The sequence below is a fragment of the Scomber japonicus genome, chromosome 5 (genome assembly GCF_027409825.1).
Source record: "Scomber japonicus isolate fScoJap1 chromosome 5, fScoJap1.pri, whole genome shotgun sequence".
Classification (NCBI taxonomy): Eukaryota; Metazoa; Chordata; class Actinopteri; order Scombriformes; family Scombridae; genus Scomber; species Scomber japonicus.
The window spans coordinates 21,758,299-21,774,530 of NC_070582.1; the positions used below are offsets into that span (position 1 = coordinate 21,758,299).

General features: G+C 38.7%; 1 protein-coding gene across 3 annotated transcripts; it reads right to left on the reverse strand.

The window, feature by feature from the left end:
• Positions 1-2,464: 2,464 nt before the first annotated feature.
• Positions 2,465-14,708, reverse strand: rhcgb (Rh family, C glycoprotein b). Of its 3 annotated transcripts, none has more exons than XM_053318523.1 (11): positions 14,486-14,708; positions 12,268-12,460; positions 11,506-11,656; positions 10,722-10,869; positions 10,404-10,570; positions 9,232-9,369; positions 8,660-8,796; positions 8,334-8,458; positions 7,003-7,076; positions 6,368-6,435; positions 2,465-2,654 (listed from the first exon to the last, which is right to left on the reverse strand). In XM_053318523.1, the coding sequence occupies exons 1-11, from the start codon at positions 14,706-14,708 to the stop codon at positions 2,465-2,467; spliced, it is 1,614 nt and encodes a 537-aa protein (XP_053174498.1). The 3 variants fall into 3 exon arrangements, with proteins under 3 accessions (XP_053174498.1, XP_053174500.1, XP_053174499.1); XM_053318525.1 differs by having other exon boundaries at positions 2,544-2,568; positions 6,383-6,435; XM_053318524.1 differs by lacking the exon at positions 2,465-2,654 and adding an exon at positions 5,641-5,674.
• Between the last annotated feature and the right edge of the window lie 1,524 nt (positions 14,709-16,232).

Here is a 16,232-nt window from a genome sequence, read left to right on the forward strand (position 1 = left end):
AGGGAGAACGAGGGATGAACACAATCAGCACCCTGCGCATGCTCACAGCTACCCGTGGAGAGGCTCATCAGAGCTGCACACTGTGTGGGTTGGCATTTTTCAAAAAGCCACGTGAGGCTACAGCCATTCCCCCTCTCTCACAAATCTGTCATGACATGCTGGTAGCTTGGCTGTGATTGGCTGAAGACAGTGTGCATCAAAGGTGAAAGGTAAAATGTTCAGAATGGCTGATCATAAATGGCACTTACTGCGGCTGCAAGCTGTTTCTCTTAATGTCAAAAGAACATTTAGATGTGTTTTATGTTTTTTTACCACTGTTGAAATTTTGACAAAGAAATGCATTTGGATTGTGTTTTATTTCATTTTTACTTTTAACTCATATGCCTGCACAGACAGAAAGAGGCAATAAATGCAGTAAAATCTAACCATTTCTTTTAATGGTTTTGATATCTACTCAGTAATATCTAACGGCCTCGCTTGGGTCTTTGGGTCCATCTCTACAGGAATTCAAAGGCACATTCCAACAGGCTGATTTTAGGGTGATTTACCATTCAGCATTTATATGGACACAGGGGACTCGAACCGTGTCTGATGTGTGACTGCTGTGTTAGCCTCTGACCCCCGACTGTCTGGAGGGCCACGATGACAGAGAGTCAAGGTCAAGGGGAAGAAGTAGGGGAGGGGGTGAATGGGCGTAGGCAACATCTGATGAGTGGAAGGGCTCCCTGTCTGGGAGTGCAGAACCCAGACAGTCCCAGACGTCTATCTGAGGGGAGACAGTGTCGTATGTGAACCCCTTTAGATCCCCACGTTGTACCCTGTCTGTTCCCACTCACCTCCGTGGCCCTAGAGGGGGAAACAGGGGCTGCTGATGTCTAGAGACTGGCGGGCTGATGGTTCCCAGACTGGAGGAGGGAAGACACAAAGAATCTGAATACCACTAATCCTATAGATGCAAATAAACACCAACCCACTACCTCAAAGTTCCCATTTTAATTTACAATCCACTCTGTCAATCTCACTTTCACAAAAGATTTTATCTTTATTTCTGACAGTGAAGCGTCATAATCTTCTTTATCCTTTATAATACAATGGCCGACATTTGATAGAAATCATTATATTTCTTATCTCTGTTCATTCAGTAAGATTTACTGTCTGCCTCCACTGTTTAACCACAACCATAACTCTATTTTTTTTATCATTGTTTTTAATATTATCCAACATCTTACATTGATATCTGAATACTTACCTGTTTAATTTAAAATACCTGTGTATATACTGTATAAAGGCCATATTGATTGACGCAATAGTTATTCTCAATTTTCATTCTCAACACTTATCTATACAATTATAAAGAAGCTAGAAGCTACTGAACAGCACCGAGCATATAACCAGGCTATAATCATATATTTAAAGTTAGAGTATTGTCTTAGTCTTTTATATTTTAATTCAGTTTTAAGATTTTGTTATTGCTTCCTATGTTTATTATTTTACTATTACTGTTTATTTACAATTTTAAAAAAATCTATACAGCATATGGTCTGTACTCCACTAAAGTATAACTTTTTTTTTCCTGATATCTGTGTCAAGGCCACAAATAATCCAACATTTCACAAAAAAGCAGAGAGATTAGAGAAAAGGTTTTTAAATGAATATAAATGTATGTAGTATAAATTTGAAGTTTCTTTTTCCCCAACCTCGTTAGGCCGTTACTGTAATCACATTATGACCCCTCAGATTTTTCTAGTTAAAAGTAGTTGTTAAAAGTTGCTCTACCTTGACCACCTATTACAGTAAAAATGCTGCCTATGCATGGGTGTATTAGTATTAAGAATCTCATAGTCATACTTTATATAATAGCAGTTATACGTTTCATTTTACTTTTGATACTAGGAGTACATTTTAATGATCAAACTTTTGTACTTTTACTTAAGTAGGATTTTGACTACAGTATTTTTACTTATAGAGGTGTTTTTTTGTTTACATTTTTATTCTTGTTTTTTCGGTAAATGTTTGCAGTACTTCTTCCTCCACTGTCAACCAGGCCCATGAGTAAAGACCAACACAGCAGATTATTACAGGGTGGTTGGACATCTAATTAAAGCTGAAGCAGCTCCCTCTACAGGTAATAAACAGTGCCTCCTTCATATTTCCAGAAAGCTACTATATGCCCATCCCCTCTGTTCACCCTGCCAACTAACATAACCTGCCATAGTACACACACACACGGTCACAGATATAAGGCCCCCCAGACCTCCCGGGTGATCTGCAGTGGAGCGTGTAGCCACCTGTCAATCACCACATCTCGCCCGCCTTAAGAGAGACATTTCGTCTGGGACAACGGCAGCCCGTCCCTCCCCATACATTCTGCCTCCCCTAGCAACCATGGCTGGATGACTGAGAGGCTTTGTCCCCTCACAACGGGAGTCCACCATTGAACCCCAGAAGCCCGTAGCAACCAGAATTAGAGGGTGCCAGAAAGGGGTCTTTTCTGTGAAACAGAGGTGAAAGCTCTGTTCTTGTCCGTACGTCTGGGATTCATATCATGGGCCTGAATGGCGTCCCCTCCTCCTTTTAAATGCTGGCGTAACGGAGCGTATGAAGGGGCTAGCGGAGAGCGGATAGGATCATGGTTAATCTGCTGTTCCTCTCCGCTGTGGTCCGATAGGGACACTTAAGCAGCCTCTGTGGACAGTTAGTGGCCTGGGGAGGCCAGGGGATACCTGGGGCGGGCAGAGTTGGAAGGTTCATCAGCAGGTTGCGAACAGAAGGGTGGAAAAAATGGTGAAGGGAGGGACGGGGAGGGCAGGATGGATTGTGGGAAATATGTGCAACACTCCACAAAAAGGTTTGGGAAGTCAGGTACACCTACTGAGAAATAACCTTTCAGGGACATTGAAGCTGTACAAAACGTGAGCAGATTAGAGAGAAAGGAGTAAGGACTTGAATAGTTTATGAACACTTTTATGGACTTGTGGATGCTTTAAATAGGGGCTTTTATTGCTCTCTTTATAAGGGAGTGAACATGGATCCCTGAATACTTCTTTAACTGCAGTAAATCCTCGCAACTGTAAGTGGATTCAGTGAAGGTTTAGTACAGATGCATATCTGTATCTGTACACTGCAAGATTAAGACGATCAGATGAACAGGCACGTAATCATCAGCAGACACATGACATTGTTTTCTCTGAATGGTGGTGAAAAATAAAAGAACAAAAAGCCAAATAGCCAGAACCAGGTGCTCTAACACGACCTCCCACGTTGTATTTAGGCCTTCTGGTACATTTTACAATGCCATGTGTAGAAGATTACAAACTAATCTCAACCTACAAACAACATTGCTGGCATGCAGAGAAATCATGCTTTTCCTGGCATGTTCTTTATCATTAATGAGCGTCTCTGCGGCCCCCCTGTATGGGAGTATGTTTTGTGCAGCCTCCATTCTGAGCCATCGTCCTGCACCCTCTTTCCCACCCTCACATTCCCTCCAACCTGTCAATCAAAGATCATGATTGAGCCCGGATGGCAGGCAGTCAGTCATCAGCAATGAAAGTGAGGCCTCGTTCTCTGTCCGTGCCTCCCCCTTTTCATGCCCCCTTGCCTGCTCAAGTTTTCCATCTCACCTTCTCTGTGGCCTCTCTGTTCCCCCTTCCCCCCCTCTGCTATCTTTGGAGAGATGGTTTTCCCCTGTGGAAGTCATATCTGTGGTCAGTTTCAGTCCAAAGGAAGCTGAACTTTTTCAAACATGAGTGTCATGATGCCACAAGGTCTGGCTCGCTCATCCAGAGAGGAGAAGGCCTAGTATCAAGTAAAAATAATTCTGATTTAGTTTTAACAGGCCTCTGCATTTGCCATTTAAGTGGCTGATGAATAAACATGAGAAGAGTTGGTTCGGGAACTGGGGGTAGGATGAGAAGGGGGCCCAGTGTGTGTGTATGTATTGGGGTGGGGGTGGTGGTGGGGTATCGAGGGCACTGGGGGAGCCTTTCTTCCCAGCAGGGCTGCATCTCGTTTAATTGGAGCACTTGTGGCACCATTACCTCCTTTACTCAAACACGTTACTGATGACAAAAGAAAACAGCACTAAGCCTGCCTTTGTTAGCAAGAGGACTGGACGTGGAGATGGATTCCTCGCTGCTACTCGTGTGGGAATCATACGTCCTCCCACCGTGAGCTGCTGCCTTTGGCCAATGTAACTCTGCAGCCAGGTAGACAGAACAACGTACATATGGAAATTATGAACAGAAAATTATGGACAGAAGGCACAGAAATGAACTGCACTGTGCAATGAGATCAGGTGTATTAATTGACAAACTGGGCATCATGTTCAGTCTACTAGAATGCTGTTGAGTAAAAAACTACAAAACAGTACACAGGACTCCTCTTTAACAGTCAAGTGATTGACTCTAGCATATGTGTACAGCCCTGTCAATGACCTTAGTCTCTTCCTACCCTTCCGACCTGTGGTCATGATGATGACACTAGTTTGTTTTGGGTCACCACAGTGTCCCCGGAGAGCAATAAAGGTTTGACCTTTACCCCCGGTCTGACCCCTCTGGAGAGAAGACGCTGGAGGACCCTTAACTGAAGGATGTATATTACCTCTAGGCTATTTTAAAACTAGATCTTGTGTTTTTGACACTTTATTTAATGGAAAATATTTAGTTTGGAAAAAAACACAAGATATATTATGCAATTGGTGTTCTTTATTAATATTTTTTATTCATTTTCACTGTTTTCTGTACCACAACACCCTCTTAAAACAGTAACATACATACTCTACTGTGTACAATGTCAGAATGTACAGATATCAATTCATTTCAGTTTGATAATGTGAATAAAAACATCCTTTATGTCAGAGAATAGTTCAAAACAAATATCACAGTTCCTACTTTCAAAATTCACAATCAGTAACATGACTCTAATTACATCTCAGTGTAAAAGTTCTCCATGAAGACACATCAAATTATTTATGTTTTTAATGTAGTATCTAATAAAATACATGATAGATACAACTATGTGTAATAATTTAAATAACATCTTTAACTTGCCTAAAAGTCTATTTGCCTAAACGTCTATTTGCTTCTGATTTCATCTGACGATTTCAATCAGGAAAAACAAAGACATGAAAACTACAGCTGAAAATCCATAAAGTGCAAACACATCTCAAATGAAAACAAATGGATCGGAATCAAAGAAAAATATAACAGTGTCAATATATCTATCGCTCATGTTATAATATCATTTCTTTTAGTCCTGCAATGAGAAACAAAATCTTCTTTTCTGTGTGAAAGATTCTGGATGGGACGATTTCACCAAATAAATTCACCTGTTTGTCAATGCAAGAATGAGAAACGATGATGTCACTTTATCTGTTATTTAATCAAAATATTCAATTAAACTATTTGATTGAACTTTAGTTGATTTTAAATCTTAAATCTTGGCAAAGAGAAATTATCTAATTCCAGTTTAAATTCTAGGCTAAATAACCTTTTAATAGATATCTACTCTCTGCATGGATAATTACTGGTTTTCACTGGTGTGGAATAATTGTATTAAATTAATATTTCTATCCAGCACAGGAGACAAAAAAGGAACAAAAAGCACGTGTGATGAAGACAAGATACTTGAGGCCTTTCATCAGTTCTGCTCCATGGTGAAATTTGACTCCACTCTGCAAAAAAGTGTTTCATAGTGATAAACAAATTGGAGCAAACCTATTTCAAATGTAAAATTCAAGTGTTCCTAAATAAGCATCGTGCCAAAGGTTCTGATAAATTACAAGCAGCATTAAAAAAAACTTTTTATTCACTCATATTTGGTGTGTGATGCCTGTGCTCTCATTCACTAAAATATAAATTCCCATGGACGCCACCATTCAGTTTTTTACTGATAGTATCATTTTCATTTCCACAATAAACATGACTTGTCCAACTCCAAGGTCACCTTGTAGAGCTGCACATGGAAGCAGTTCAGGATAAAACCCCTATCAACAAACAGCACATGTGAGCTTCACTTGGAAGCACAGAGCACAGAGTGTGCATCAGCATTTCATAATCTAGCCCACACTGAGTGACAGGAACCATGCAGGCCTCTGTGGCAGTGGTGCCATACTGTCTGCAGCCACATCCTCACTGAGTATTCATACTGTAGTCAACACTGTGAATAGATATTCCCAACAAAGGGCAGGAATTATAGGCAGTCACATGGAGCCACCCAACTTGGGATCTGCTGCCACCCAGAGGATATTGAAGCCAACACCTCTCCCAACAATAAAGACACTACCTGCATTGCTTGTTTGGTATGACAAAATCATATCTCCATGACGCTCTTGCTCTGTTGCCATATAAACTAAACAGATACTTACACATCTTTGTTCTGCATGTGGTTGTTGTACTGCAGGACTGGTGGGATGTCTCCGTCCTCCTCAGGCACCTGTGGACAATCAGAGTTTTAGCATTATGTTTAAAGGGGAGAACTACAGAAGCAGAGAACTTGCAGTTGCAGCATTGGTATCTTGAGGTAACGAGATTATCTACCCATTATCATAAGAAAACAAAAGGTTGTTTATCAAATATCAGGAGTGCTATGCCAGCATACACAGATGGCATCTTGACAACGGTACCGACTGATTTAAGCTGAGAATTTCAGATCAATCATCTTTATTAATGACGTATGTGACACAGCTTGATACCTTTCAAGCATTTTCATTTTATTAGACTTAATGAGAGAAATCAAAGTCGGTTGTCCTTAAGAGCCACCTGAAGGCCTTTTGTGCCTGATCAAAATAGTTGAGTCATCAGATATGAAAAGGAGAAGACTTGTCCACCCATGATAAATTATCTTATCTCGAGAATTCAGCATTTTGTTTTCTTAAGATCAAGACAAGTTAAATCAACTTGTGCAATGCAGCACCAAAAGGAAGCTGTGGGAAGAAACACGAAATAGTGACCTGATATTGATATTTTTTTCTTATAATTGAATGAAAGATTTGTCACTCACCTCCCAGTAGCACTCATCGTCAAAGCAGTTGTCATCAGCAGGATCACCCCAGATCGGTAATCTTAGGATACAGCCTGCAAAGAGTACAAACAGATCATTATCACAGTACACACCACATTTTTCAAACATAGCACTGCAGTATCTCAGCTTTTAACATACATGTATTTTCTGGTGCTCAGACTGGAGAGGTACTCTACAGGAATGAATTGCTTCAAGGTATTCCTCATCCTCATGGGCATACACAATTTAAAGAGATGTGGTAGTGTCTTTAAGTGCCTTACAACTCGTAGTGTGCACCTAGATGATCTGATGAACATAGACTCATTTTTCCTGGTGCTAAGGAGATTAATTGCCCACTGAGTAACCCCTGCAGAACTGTACTCAGATCAGGGTACAAACTTCAAGGCTTGGTAGGAAGAGTTGAGTCAGACATGAGCCAACCTCAGCAAAGACCTAAAAGACCAATTGGTCAAACAACAGATATCTTTCTACAGAAATCTGTTCAATCAAATCTGTACACAGTCATGGAGGTCCTCAAAACTATACTTATCAAGCATATTCTTAACACAAAACCCAATGGAGTATGTGTGTATGTGATCAAGTAACCTTGTTGATGGGTTGGTGGAACAGCACACTTCCTCAGGTGATTCATCCCAAATTAAAGCCATATCTTTGCTGACCATTTCTGGTCACAGTTTGTGAGGATTACTTATCAGATTTACAACCCTGTCAAAAGTGGCAAGTTCCAAGACTTTTCTGGCCCATAGGACAGGTTGTCAGGGTGTTCCCATGAAAGGACAGTATGGTTCGGTCAGTAGAAACTAGAGTTAAGGACCAGCTCTACATATGGTCAGTTGTGCTACTCACCCAGATCCCTGACACCAGTGATGATTAGTCATCGGGCCTTTTTCTGCAGTAAATATGCATGTTGGCCAGAAATGACAAGAAGCAACCCTATGATAAACTATTATTATTATCATCATAGCCGCAGAGTACTGTGAGAGTTTTTCTAGTGGGAAGATGCAAGCCTTGTGGACCCAGATATGCACACTTCTAGTTGCACTCTGTCTTATCCTGTGTGGACTTGAAGTGTTCATGTGCATTCATGATAACATAGATGCTGAATTATTCCCCTTTCATAGTTACTGTAAATATTTGCCCTAAACTCTGTTTCATTTTCTGTTTACATTGTGCATTGTTGTGCCTTCAACTTCAGTTATAAAGTGCAGTGAATGAATACTTGGGTCCTCTCAATAGCATTCTGACCAGTGTGAATGTCCATTCTGTTAATCAGCTTTTACAGTCCAACAACTTTCCTCCATTTCACTTACCAACAATGATGCCTCCGCCTACACCAAAGCAGATAGCCACACATATGCCCGCGGCCTGGTGACCACCCTGCCGGGTGGGTACCATGTCTTTGAATTCGCCCTCAAAGTCAAAGGTGTTAATCAGCCTTTAATCCGAAAAAAAGAGGAATATTAAAAATTGCTCTAATGTGACAAATGGCCACATGAAAACAAATATTATTTTACAATACTTTCTTTCTCTTTTCCTTAAATGGTTGATAATCTTCTACTCATTTAATTCAGAGTGTCAAAGCTACCCCTTGATCTCTGGTCATCATTTGCCTCTTTTGGAAGGAAGGAGCACTCACCCTTCATGACCATAAACTGACTCTGATGCAGCTGCAGCAGTAATGGCTCCCACAATGCCACCTATGACTCCTGGCAAGGCATGGAGGTTGTGAATTCCACATGTGTCTTGGATCTTAAGGTACTTCTCCATGAAGGGCTGAGACAGATATATTGGATTGATGAGTGGTTCTTGCTAGAAAAATATTTCAAGCTTAGCATAGTTTAGCTGGCTTGATTATTGCATTGGAAGATACAGATAATCAATGGACAGAACAAAGCAATAAAACACCTTCCAAGCTTAAGAAGTTAATGTATTAACTGTAATTCATGAAAGAAAAATAGGATCTATCACCAAATTTTGCAAAAAAGAAAAATGTTTGTCGAGTAGAAGTGTTGTATTTTAATTTATGTGAAATAACTTTTTTAGCCTTAGACATAAGAGCTGAATGCAAGAAATTAGAGACTTATTCAGAAGACAAAGCCAAATATATATCTGTATTTCTATATAGAGACAAGAAGTTTAAAAAAAAAATGTATAATTACAAAAAAATTAACTTATTCGTAATAAATCACAATGAAAGCAGAGAAATACCGAGATGTAGATATATCCCAATGTAGAGATGATACCACAGCAGAATCCTACGATAAGAGACCCGTAGGGCATCAGCATAAACTCTGCTGCAGTTCCCACTGCAACACCTCCAGCAAGAGTGGAGTTCTGGATGTGAACCTGAGAGACACAGGCAGGAAAATGTATCATGTGCTAAGAAAATCCTGTGTATTAGTTTAGTAACTCTTTGCAAAATGATATGTTAAATATATATATAGTATTGAGTTAGTTCAGGTGGGGCAAAAAAATCATGCATGTCATGTTTGACAAGGTGAATTATTCAGCATAACATGTGTTCTGCTCTCAGAATAATTTTTTATGATTTAAGGTACTTGAAATGATTTAATGAATGTATTAGATTAAACTTATGGTAAGAAATTCTGCATAAGAAACACACACACACACACACACACACACACACACACACACACACACACACACACACACACACACACACAGTAATAGTTGTACAGCGATCTGGAATTTTATTTTGAAGGCTACATAACGGTTTATACTTGCTGTAACGTAGCAACCAGCAGTAAGAAAGACAGCTTGTCACTCAGTCTCTCTCAATCTTCTTTTCTCATGCTCACAAAAGCAATGGCTGTAAGTTTAATAATTTGATATTTGATGTAATATATCATATAATAGGTAATGTTAAGTTTAGTATTGTAACGTGTGATGTTTATTGACTGGGAAGTCATACAAGAAGCGCTAAAAGTAATTTGAGAGCTGATGTAAAGTGTGCGTTGCTTAGCAACGATGTGTATCAGCCTACTGTTGGTAAACGGCTCGTTTGTGCCGTGTAGTTTTTTAGCTATTCTTTAAATATCATTAGCCTACTGTTTATTAGTTTTATTTACAGTGTGTCGCTAAGGTTTTGTATTGTCTTTTATTTGCAGTTTCACTCGTGGTATTTCACCAGAAAATAAGGAAATAAAGGGAGCAAGACGCTCTGATCCTGTCTCAAGTGTGATACCTGAGTTTGGCTGACCGTTAAACTGTGACAACGTACACTAAGTACATAACGCACAGGGAGAACAGTACAACATCATGTACTGTCAAATATACACACATACACACCTACTTTCATTATATCTATGTGTAACAGCTTCACTTGATTGACATGCAAAACAAACACTGCTGTTCATTACCATGTCTAGTTTTCCATGCTTCTGGAAGAGGCTGGAAATGGCGACAGTGGTGAGTACAGTGGAAGCCAAAGCCAGGTAGGTGTTTATGGCTGCTCTGTGCTGCCCGTCCCCGTGGTCTGTGATGGCTGAGTTGAAACTTGGCCAGAACATCCACAGGAAGAGAGTGCCTATATGCAGAAAGCAGAGTGGAGATAGATGTGAAATGTCCGCCAAAATAATAGGAAATGTTGGAATTGGTTGTGAAAGTCAGAAAATCAAAAACAATTGAACGCCTTTCTAAGTATGACTGTGTGCACTTGTGTAGTAAATCATGCCCACCAATCATTGCAAAGACATCCGAGTGGTAGACGGAGCCATGCAGGCGACTGCTCTGGTCCAGGTTTGGTCGATACAGCATCCATGAGATGGCAAGACCATAATAACCTCCGAATGTGTGGATCACCATGGAGCCTCCAGCATCTCTGGCCTTCATGAAGGAAAATGAGTTAGAGTATTATGAGATGTTTGTTGGCTGTTGCTGGTAGTTGAGTTATGATTATTCCTGGAGAAGGTTAATTATTTTCTGATTTGATCTTTTTTATTGATGTAGAAATATGCCAGTTTTGATATGAATACTGAAAAAACAGTAGAAAATTCAGAAGAAAAATAATCCAATCTTATCCAAACAAATACATAAATACAGATCCTATCCATATTTAGTGAACACATGCTGTCAATTATCTAATGATTGTTTTGTTTAAAGGGATTTTTTTTTAGCTTTTCATTAGTTGAATAAACAGCTATTTTATGTTAGAAAACTGGTTAGTCTGAGTTATACTATGTGGTTACCAGGGTGCTATGTTGTTAGTCCAGTTAAAAGGTTTCAAGGTAGTATAAATTATAAAACTTAAAAAAGGGATACAGTACACCTTTGATTTTTTTAAAAATGGATGTCAATACTACAAAACCATAAATACAAGATGTACCTCATCCAGTTTAAAGAGGGCATGTTTGATCAACTGTAATAACATCTTTAATTACATGAGATAATTTAATGATACAGCTGAATATATAGTCAAAGAAAAGGATATCAAAACCAAAGCTATTAATGGCTCCAACTTACATGTATGAGATCTAGGATAATATATTCTTCTACAGCAAATAATGTGATCCCAAACAGAGTCAGGACCAACAGCTGGACTGGACTGACTTTACCCAGCACTGCCCCGTAGGCAATCAAGCAGCCAGCCACACAGAAATCTGCATTGATCAGGCTGAGGAGGCAAAAAAGAAGTCAAGATAAATGAGGAAATATGCAATTGTGATTTGTATTGCCCAAGATTTAGTCTGTGAAGTCAGTGGATGTAACAGTTTGGATAAGTGTGCACTTATTTAAATAATCCAAATAAGACTGTAGTTATATACATTGTATTGAGCACTGAACCCATGGTAAATTTAACTAGAGAAAGCTATTCTCTATTCTCTATGCTATTCAAGCTCATATAAACACACAGAAGTACAAGTATATCTGTTGACACAAAGTGACCTGGCAGCACTTCAACAGTACCATCATTTCTCATTAGCATGAGTTTCTGTTTACCTTCCAACCTCTGAATCCATAAACATTCAATCCTAAGAGCATGGCAAGATCTCAATGATTGTGATGATAGTGTCAGACTGGTTTCCCAACATCCACATGTTTTTCTCTATGGGGACCTTGCAGCTGTAAAGGTATTCCCTTAAGGCATGTTTCCCAGTAATTAAACAAAATAATCAGAGATGAATAACATCAATTGCTTTAGCTTTTCATAGATGTGACCTCATTTACACTGAGCCATCAGTTTCTGTTTTACACTATACTTTGAGAATACAACTGGGTGCTTACCTTTCAACTCCGATTTTGATCTTCCCATCAGTGTAATCCAGGGAGTGGAACCAGCCCTGCATTAACAGAGCCCATTGGAGGCCGAAGGCTGCGATGAGGAAGTTGAAACCCACGGCTCCGAAGCTGTACCGCTTCAGAAAGGTCATCAGGAAGCCAAATCCAACAAAGATCATCACATGGACATCCTGGAAACCTAGAGTAAAGGTGGAGCAGGGTTATTGGTTTTGGGATGGTGCGTAGAAAAGGGAAAAGGTAATAAGGAGCAGCATTAGCTTGATTTATTCACTGCAAAGAAGAATTAAAGATTAGCACTTTCTATTTGGAGTTTGCATGTTGTTAGTGTGAACACACAAATGTCTGTGTTAGCACTGGCAAACTGTCTATCACATGGGTACACACCTCTTAGTGTAGGGTCTGCTCAAATTCGAGGCGATAAATTAACAGCATAAAATAAAGATTTTGATTATGCCATGTGTTTGTCCTGGCTTACAAGAGCATATTAGAGCCAAACCAGCATAAAGTATCTGAGGGTCAATATTATAGTGCATTCTTATCTTATTAGACATATGTTTGCCTGTCAATATAAAAGAAAAAATATATAGGACAGTACATAATATATGAAAACATCATAATGTAATATACAATGTCAGTTCAATGTCATTTAAATATGGTTAATTAGCAATCCAGGTTATTAACTCATTTGGAATAAAAATAAAAATCATTCTTATGAGTGAACTGATACACCAGTAGAGAAACTGTAGATAGAAAGTTTCACAGTTTAGTAAGACTTGAGGGCATATTGGAAGAAAAAGGGGAAATCACCTGACTCAAGGACGTTACAGTGTGTATTTACTGTTGCACACTAATGAGATGTTGATATTTTATGATGACAGCGCAATGTCAGGGTGCTTACACAGTTATAATTTCCTGTGTCTTACAGAAACTAAAAATATCTCATAAACAAATATATTTTACACCCATGCAGACACAGGTATACATATAATAATGCTAATATAATGATAATTGATATGCTTCCATGACAATTAAGCAAACTTCACCTGCAGAAATAGCCCTAAGATGTGACTTAAAGCTCCCAAAACATTAAGTGGACTTTGTGTTGAGATTTTTTAAAGTCAAGCTGCTGTTAACAAGGTGAAGAATTAACCTTGAAGCTCAAATATGATACTAATTGCTCAAACAATAACTGTAATAAACACGCACAAAAAAGACAGGGAAGACACAAAGAAATGGATCTAGCAACGAATTAAAACTTACAACCATATTTTGAAACAGGTGGATAATTTTATTGGGGGCTTAATATCTGTTTTAGCCATCAAACAACACTACTCTGGTACCAGCATAAGTATAATGTACAACATAAACGCTGTAACCGTCTCGCATATCTGCGGGCACAATAGGTTCACACAGCAGTGTGAAACATCATACTGAAAAGAGTTTTATCACTAACTATCCACTGTACAAAACACTGTATCACATCAGAATGGACATATGTTTCACAGCCTCACAAACAACAAAGACTTCAGACATTTCAGACTGTCCTCCAATTAACACTGATGGTGGACGTTAAAATAAAGTCCCATGACTTTAAGATGAGGTCTTATTGGTCTCAGACAACAAACAGTGTCCGGACATCCATATATCATCTGACATTCAACACCATACCATAGATGGCTTCATGATAGCCTGACACTGACACCGTGGGTTGGGTGGGAAGTGTACAACCACACCCATATAAGCACTCACACACACACACACAAAATATTGTAGGCAATTCATGAACATATAAAGTGTATAAAACCAAAATATGTTTTTTATTTACATAAAGAGTGTTGAATTGGCAGCTATAGTTAGACTGGAGAGAAATCCTGAGGGGACTCAAACCTCGAGAGAAATATGCACCAGCAGGTGTCTGATCCTGGTCAGCAATGTTAGAGCAGTCATCAGCTCAGTAACTCAAGTAGAAATGTGATTTACTACAATGAAAATAAACAATTTACTGTCATATTCACAAAGAATAATGCGGAAAACATATATACAGATACAAAAAGATTTACATATATTTAAAAAACATAAGATATACTATAAAAGTTGTAAAGATGTAAGAGTGGCTGGATTTACAAGTAAGATATAAGAACAATGAGGTACAGTAATTAGACATCTATGAAAATAAAAAAAGGATCAAGATGAACTCACTTACTTGGATATCTGAAGTAGAAGTCATTGTCAATGTCACTCGATATGTTTTTCTCTCTCCTGTACTCTATCCACCGTGTACTGGATTCCTCATTATAACGAATAAAAATCCCAAACAAGATGATCATGGCTGTTTGCCACACAAAGCAAACAGCCGGAAGACTAAAACGAACATTAGTATTTTTTGGACGGTCACACAGTTCCCTGAAGCTTTGAACACAGCCCATAGTTTTTGCTTGGTTTTATAAGTTTTTTTATTCCTTTAAAAAATAAATTGTAGCTGTATGATAGTCTTCAACAGCTGAATTATTCACCATGCGCTGTCCCCTGCAAAAGTGACTGACACTTCAAAGGCCCTGAGCATCTTAAACACAACTGAAGATGAGTAAAGATGGGCTCTGCTCTAATACCAGGACACTCCCACTGTCACTCCCTCTGCTATAACAGTAGGAACATTAAAACTCTTTTCAGGTGGTGACATGCTCAGTTAGCAGTATTTTAGCATAAAAATTAACATGCTTCATTTTCTGATCAACCAGAATAAAAAATGGGATTATACTAGATTAAGTTACACAAGGTTGCATACTAAACAACAAAAACTAGAGGGATTAAGTGCTCACCTTTGTGAAGCCTGAAACACACTTGATGCTGATCATTTTAATCGTTTACATTTTGGACAACTGAACTGCTTCCTTCTGTAAAGCACAAAGAGGTTTAAACCAACTCGCTGCCACTAGCAGCTATATTGTATATTTGAATATTCCTGAAAACCTGTTTTTCAACAGACTATATTTGCTTACATAGAATTGTACAATGCAGCAGTACATTGTGGGTGGAGCTGAAGGTGATGTTTTCATCTTCTCTGCACAAGCCTGCTCATGTGAACCATTAACTGTAAATAATGTGTACCCATGCTGGGCCCTACATGGTGATGCATGACAGGTTTGACTCAGTCAACCAACATTGCTGCGGGGCTCAAGGTTGAGAAATGGGACATAATTAATTGTACTTGTACATCATTTGATTTTTATTATTTTTAAGTGCTCAAAGAATCCAGAAAACATATTTATGCATAATTAAGTACTGTGTTGTGATTAAAACAGGAAAAGTCTGTGTTACATGGGAGAGCATCTTTAACATGTAGAAACAGCTTTATAAAAGGGTTGCATCCATGTAAATGATCTTTACACTGTCTGCTGTAAGGGTTCTTAGCAGTCTAACCTGTCTTGAAGTTTCTGTCACTTTCTACGTCTTCTCTTTGATTATGTAACAGCAAAAGATGTTCTCAGTTCAGTTTGCTCTACGTAACTCTGACATGGTAAAGAGAGTGAATGTTCACACACATGGGCTGTAAACTGGAAATTGCAACAATCCTACAAAGTAAATCAAATTATGACATTTTTATATATATACTATATATCTCAGTACCTAAGTACTCAGAAATCATGCAATGTGAACCCCATGCAGCAGTCACCATGCTTCACACTAAAGGAAAATATTATGTCAGATTTGTTTCCAATAAAACCTGTTAATTTTCACTCTTGACCAAATCCAACATAAATATATTTATAATAAAGACTGAAGGTTCCAGCATTTTGAGTTCAATATACAGTAGTCAAACCCTTAATTGTTCACAAATGTCATAATCAGTGCATGTATAATAAATGCATTTTACACACACGTGAGACTGAAGCACGTTGTGACTGTGGAGAGCACATTATTTACTCAACAGGAGCAGTGTGAATAATATT

Bases quoted from the DNA above. Each gene is read 5' to 3' on its own strand.
- rhcgb (XM_053318523.1), bottom strand. From the start codon at position 14,708: ATGGGCTGTGTTCAAAGCTTCAGGGAACTGTGTGACCGTCCAAAAAAT. The intron at 9,370-10,403 runs GTAATGAACAGC...TGTGTCTCTCAG, and splicing joins AGCATGGAAAACTAGACATG to GTTCACATCCAGAACTCCAC. The intron at 2,655-6,367 runs GTAAGTATCTGT...ATCGGACCACAG, and splicing joins CACATGCAGAACAAAGATGT to CGGAGAGGAACAGCAGATTA.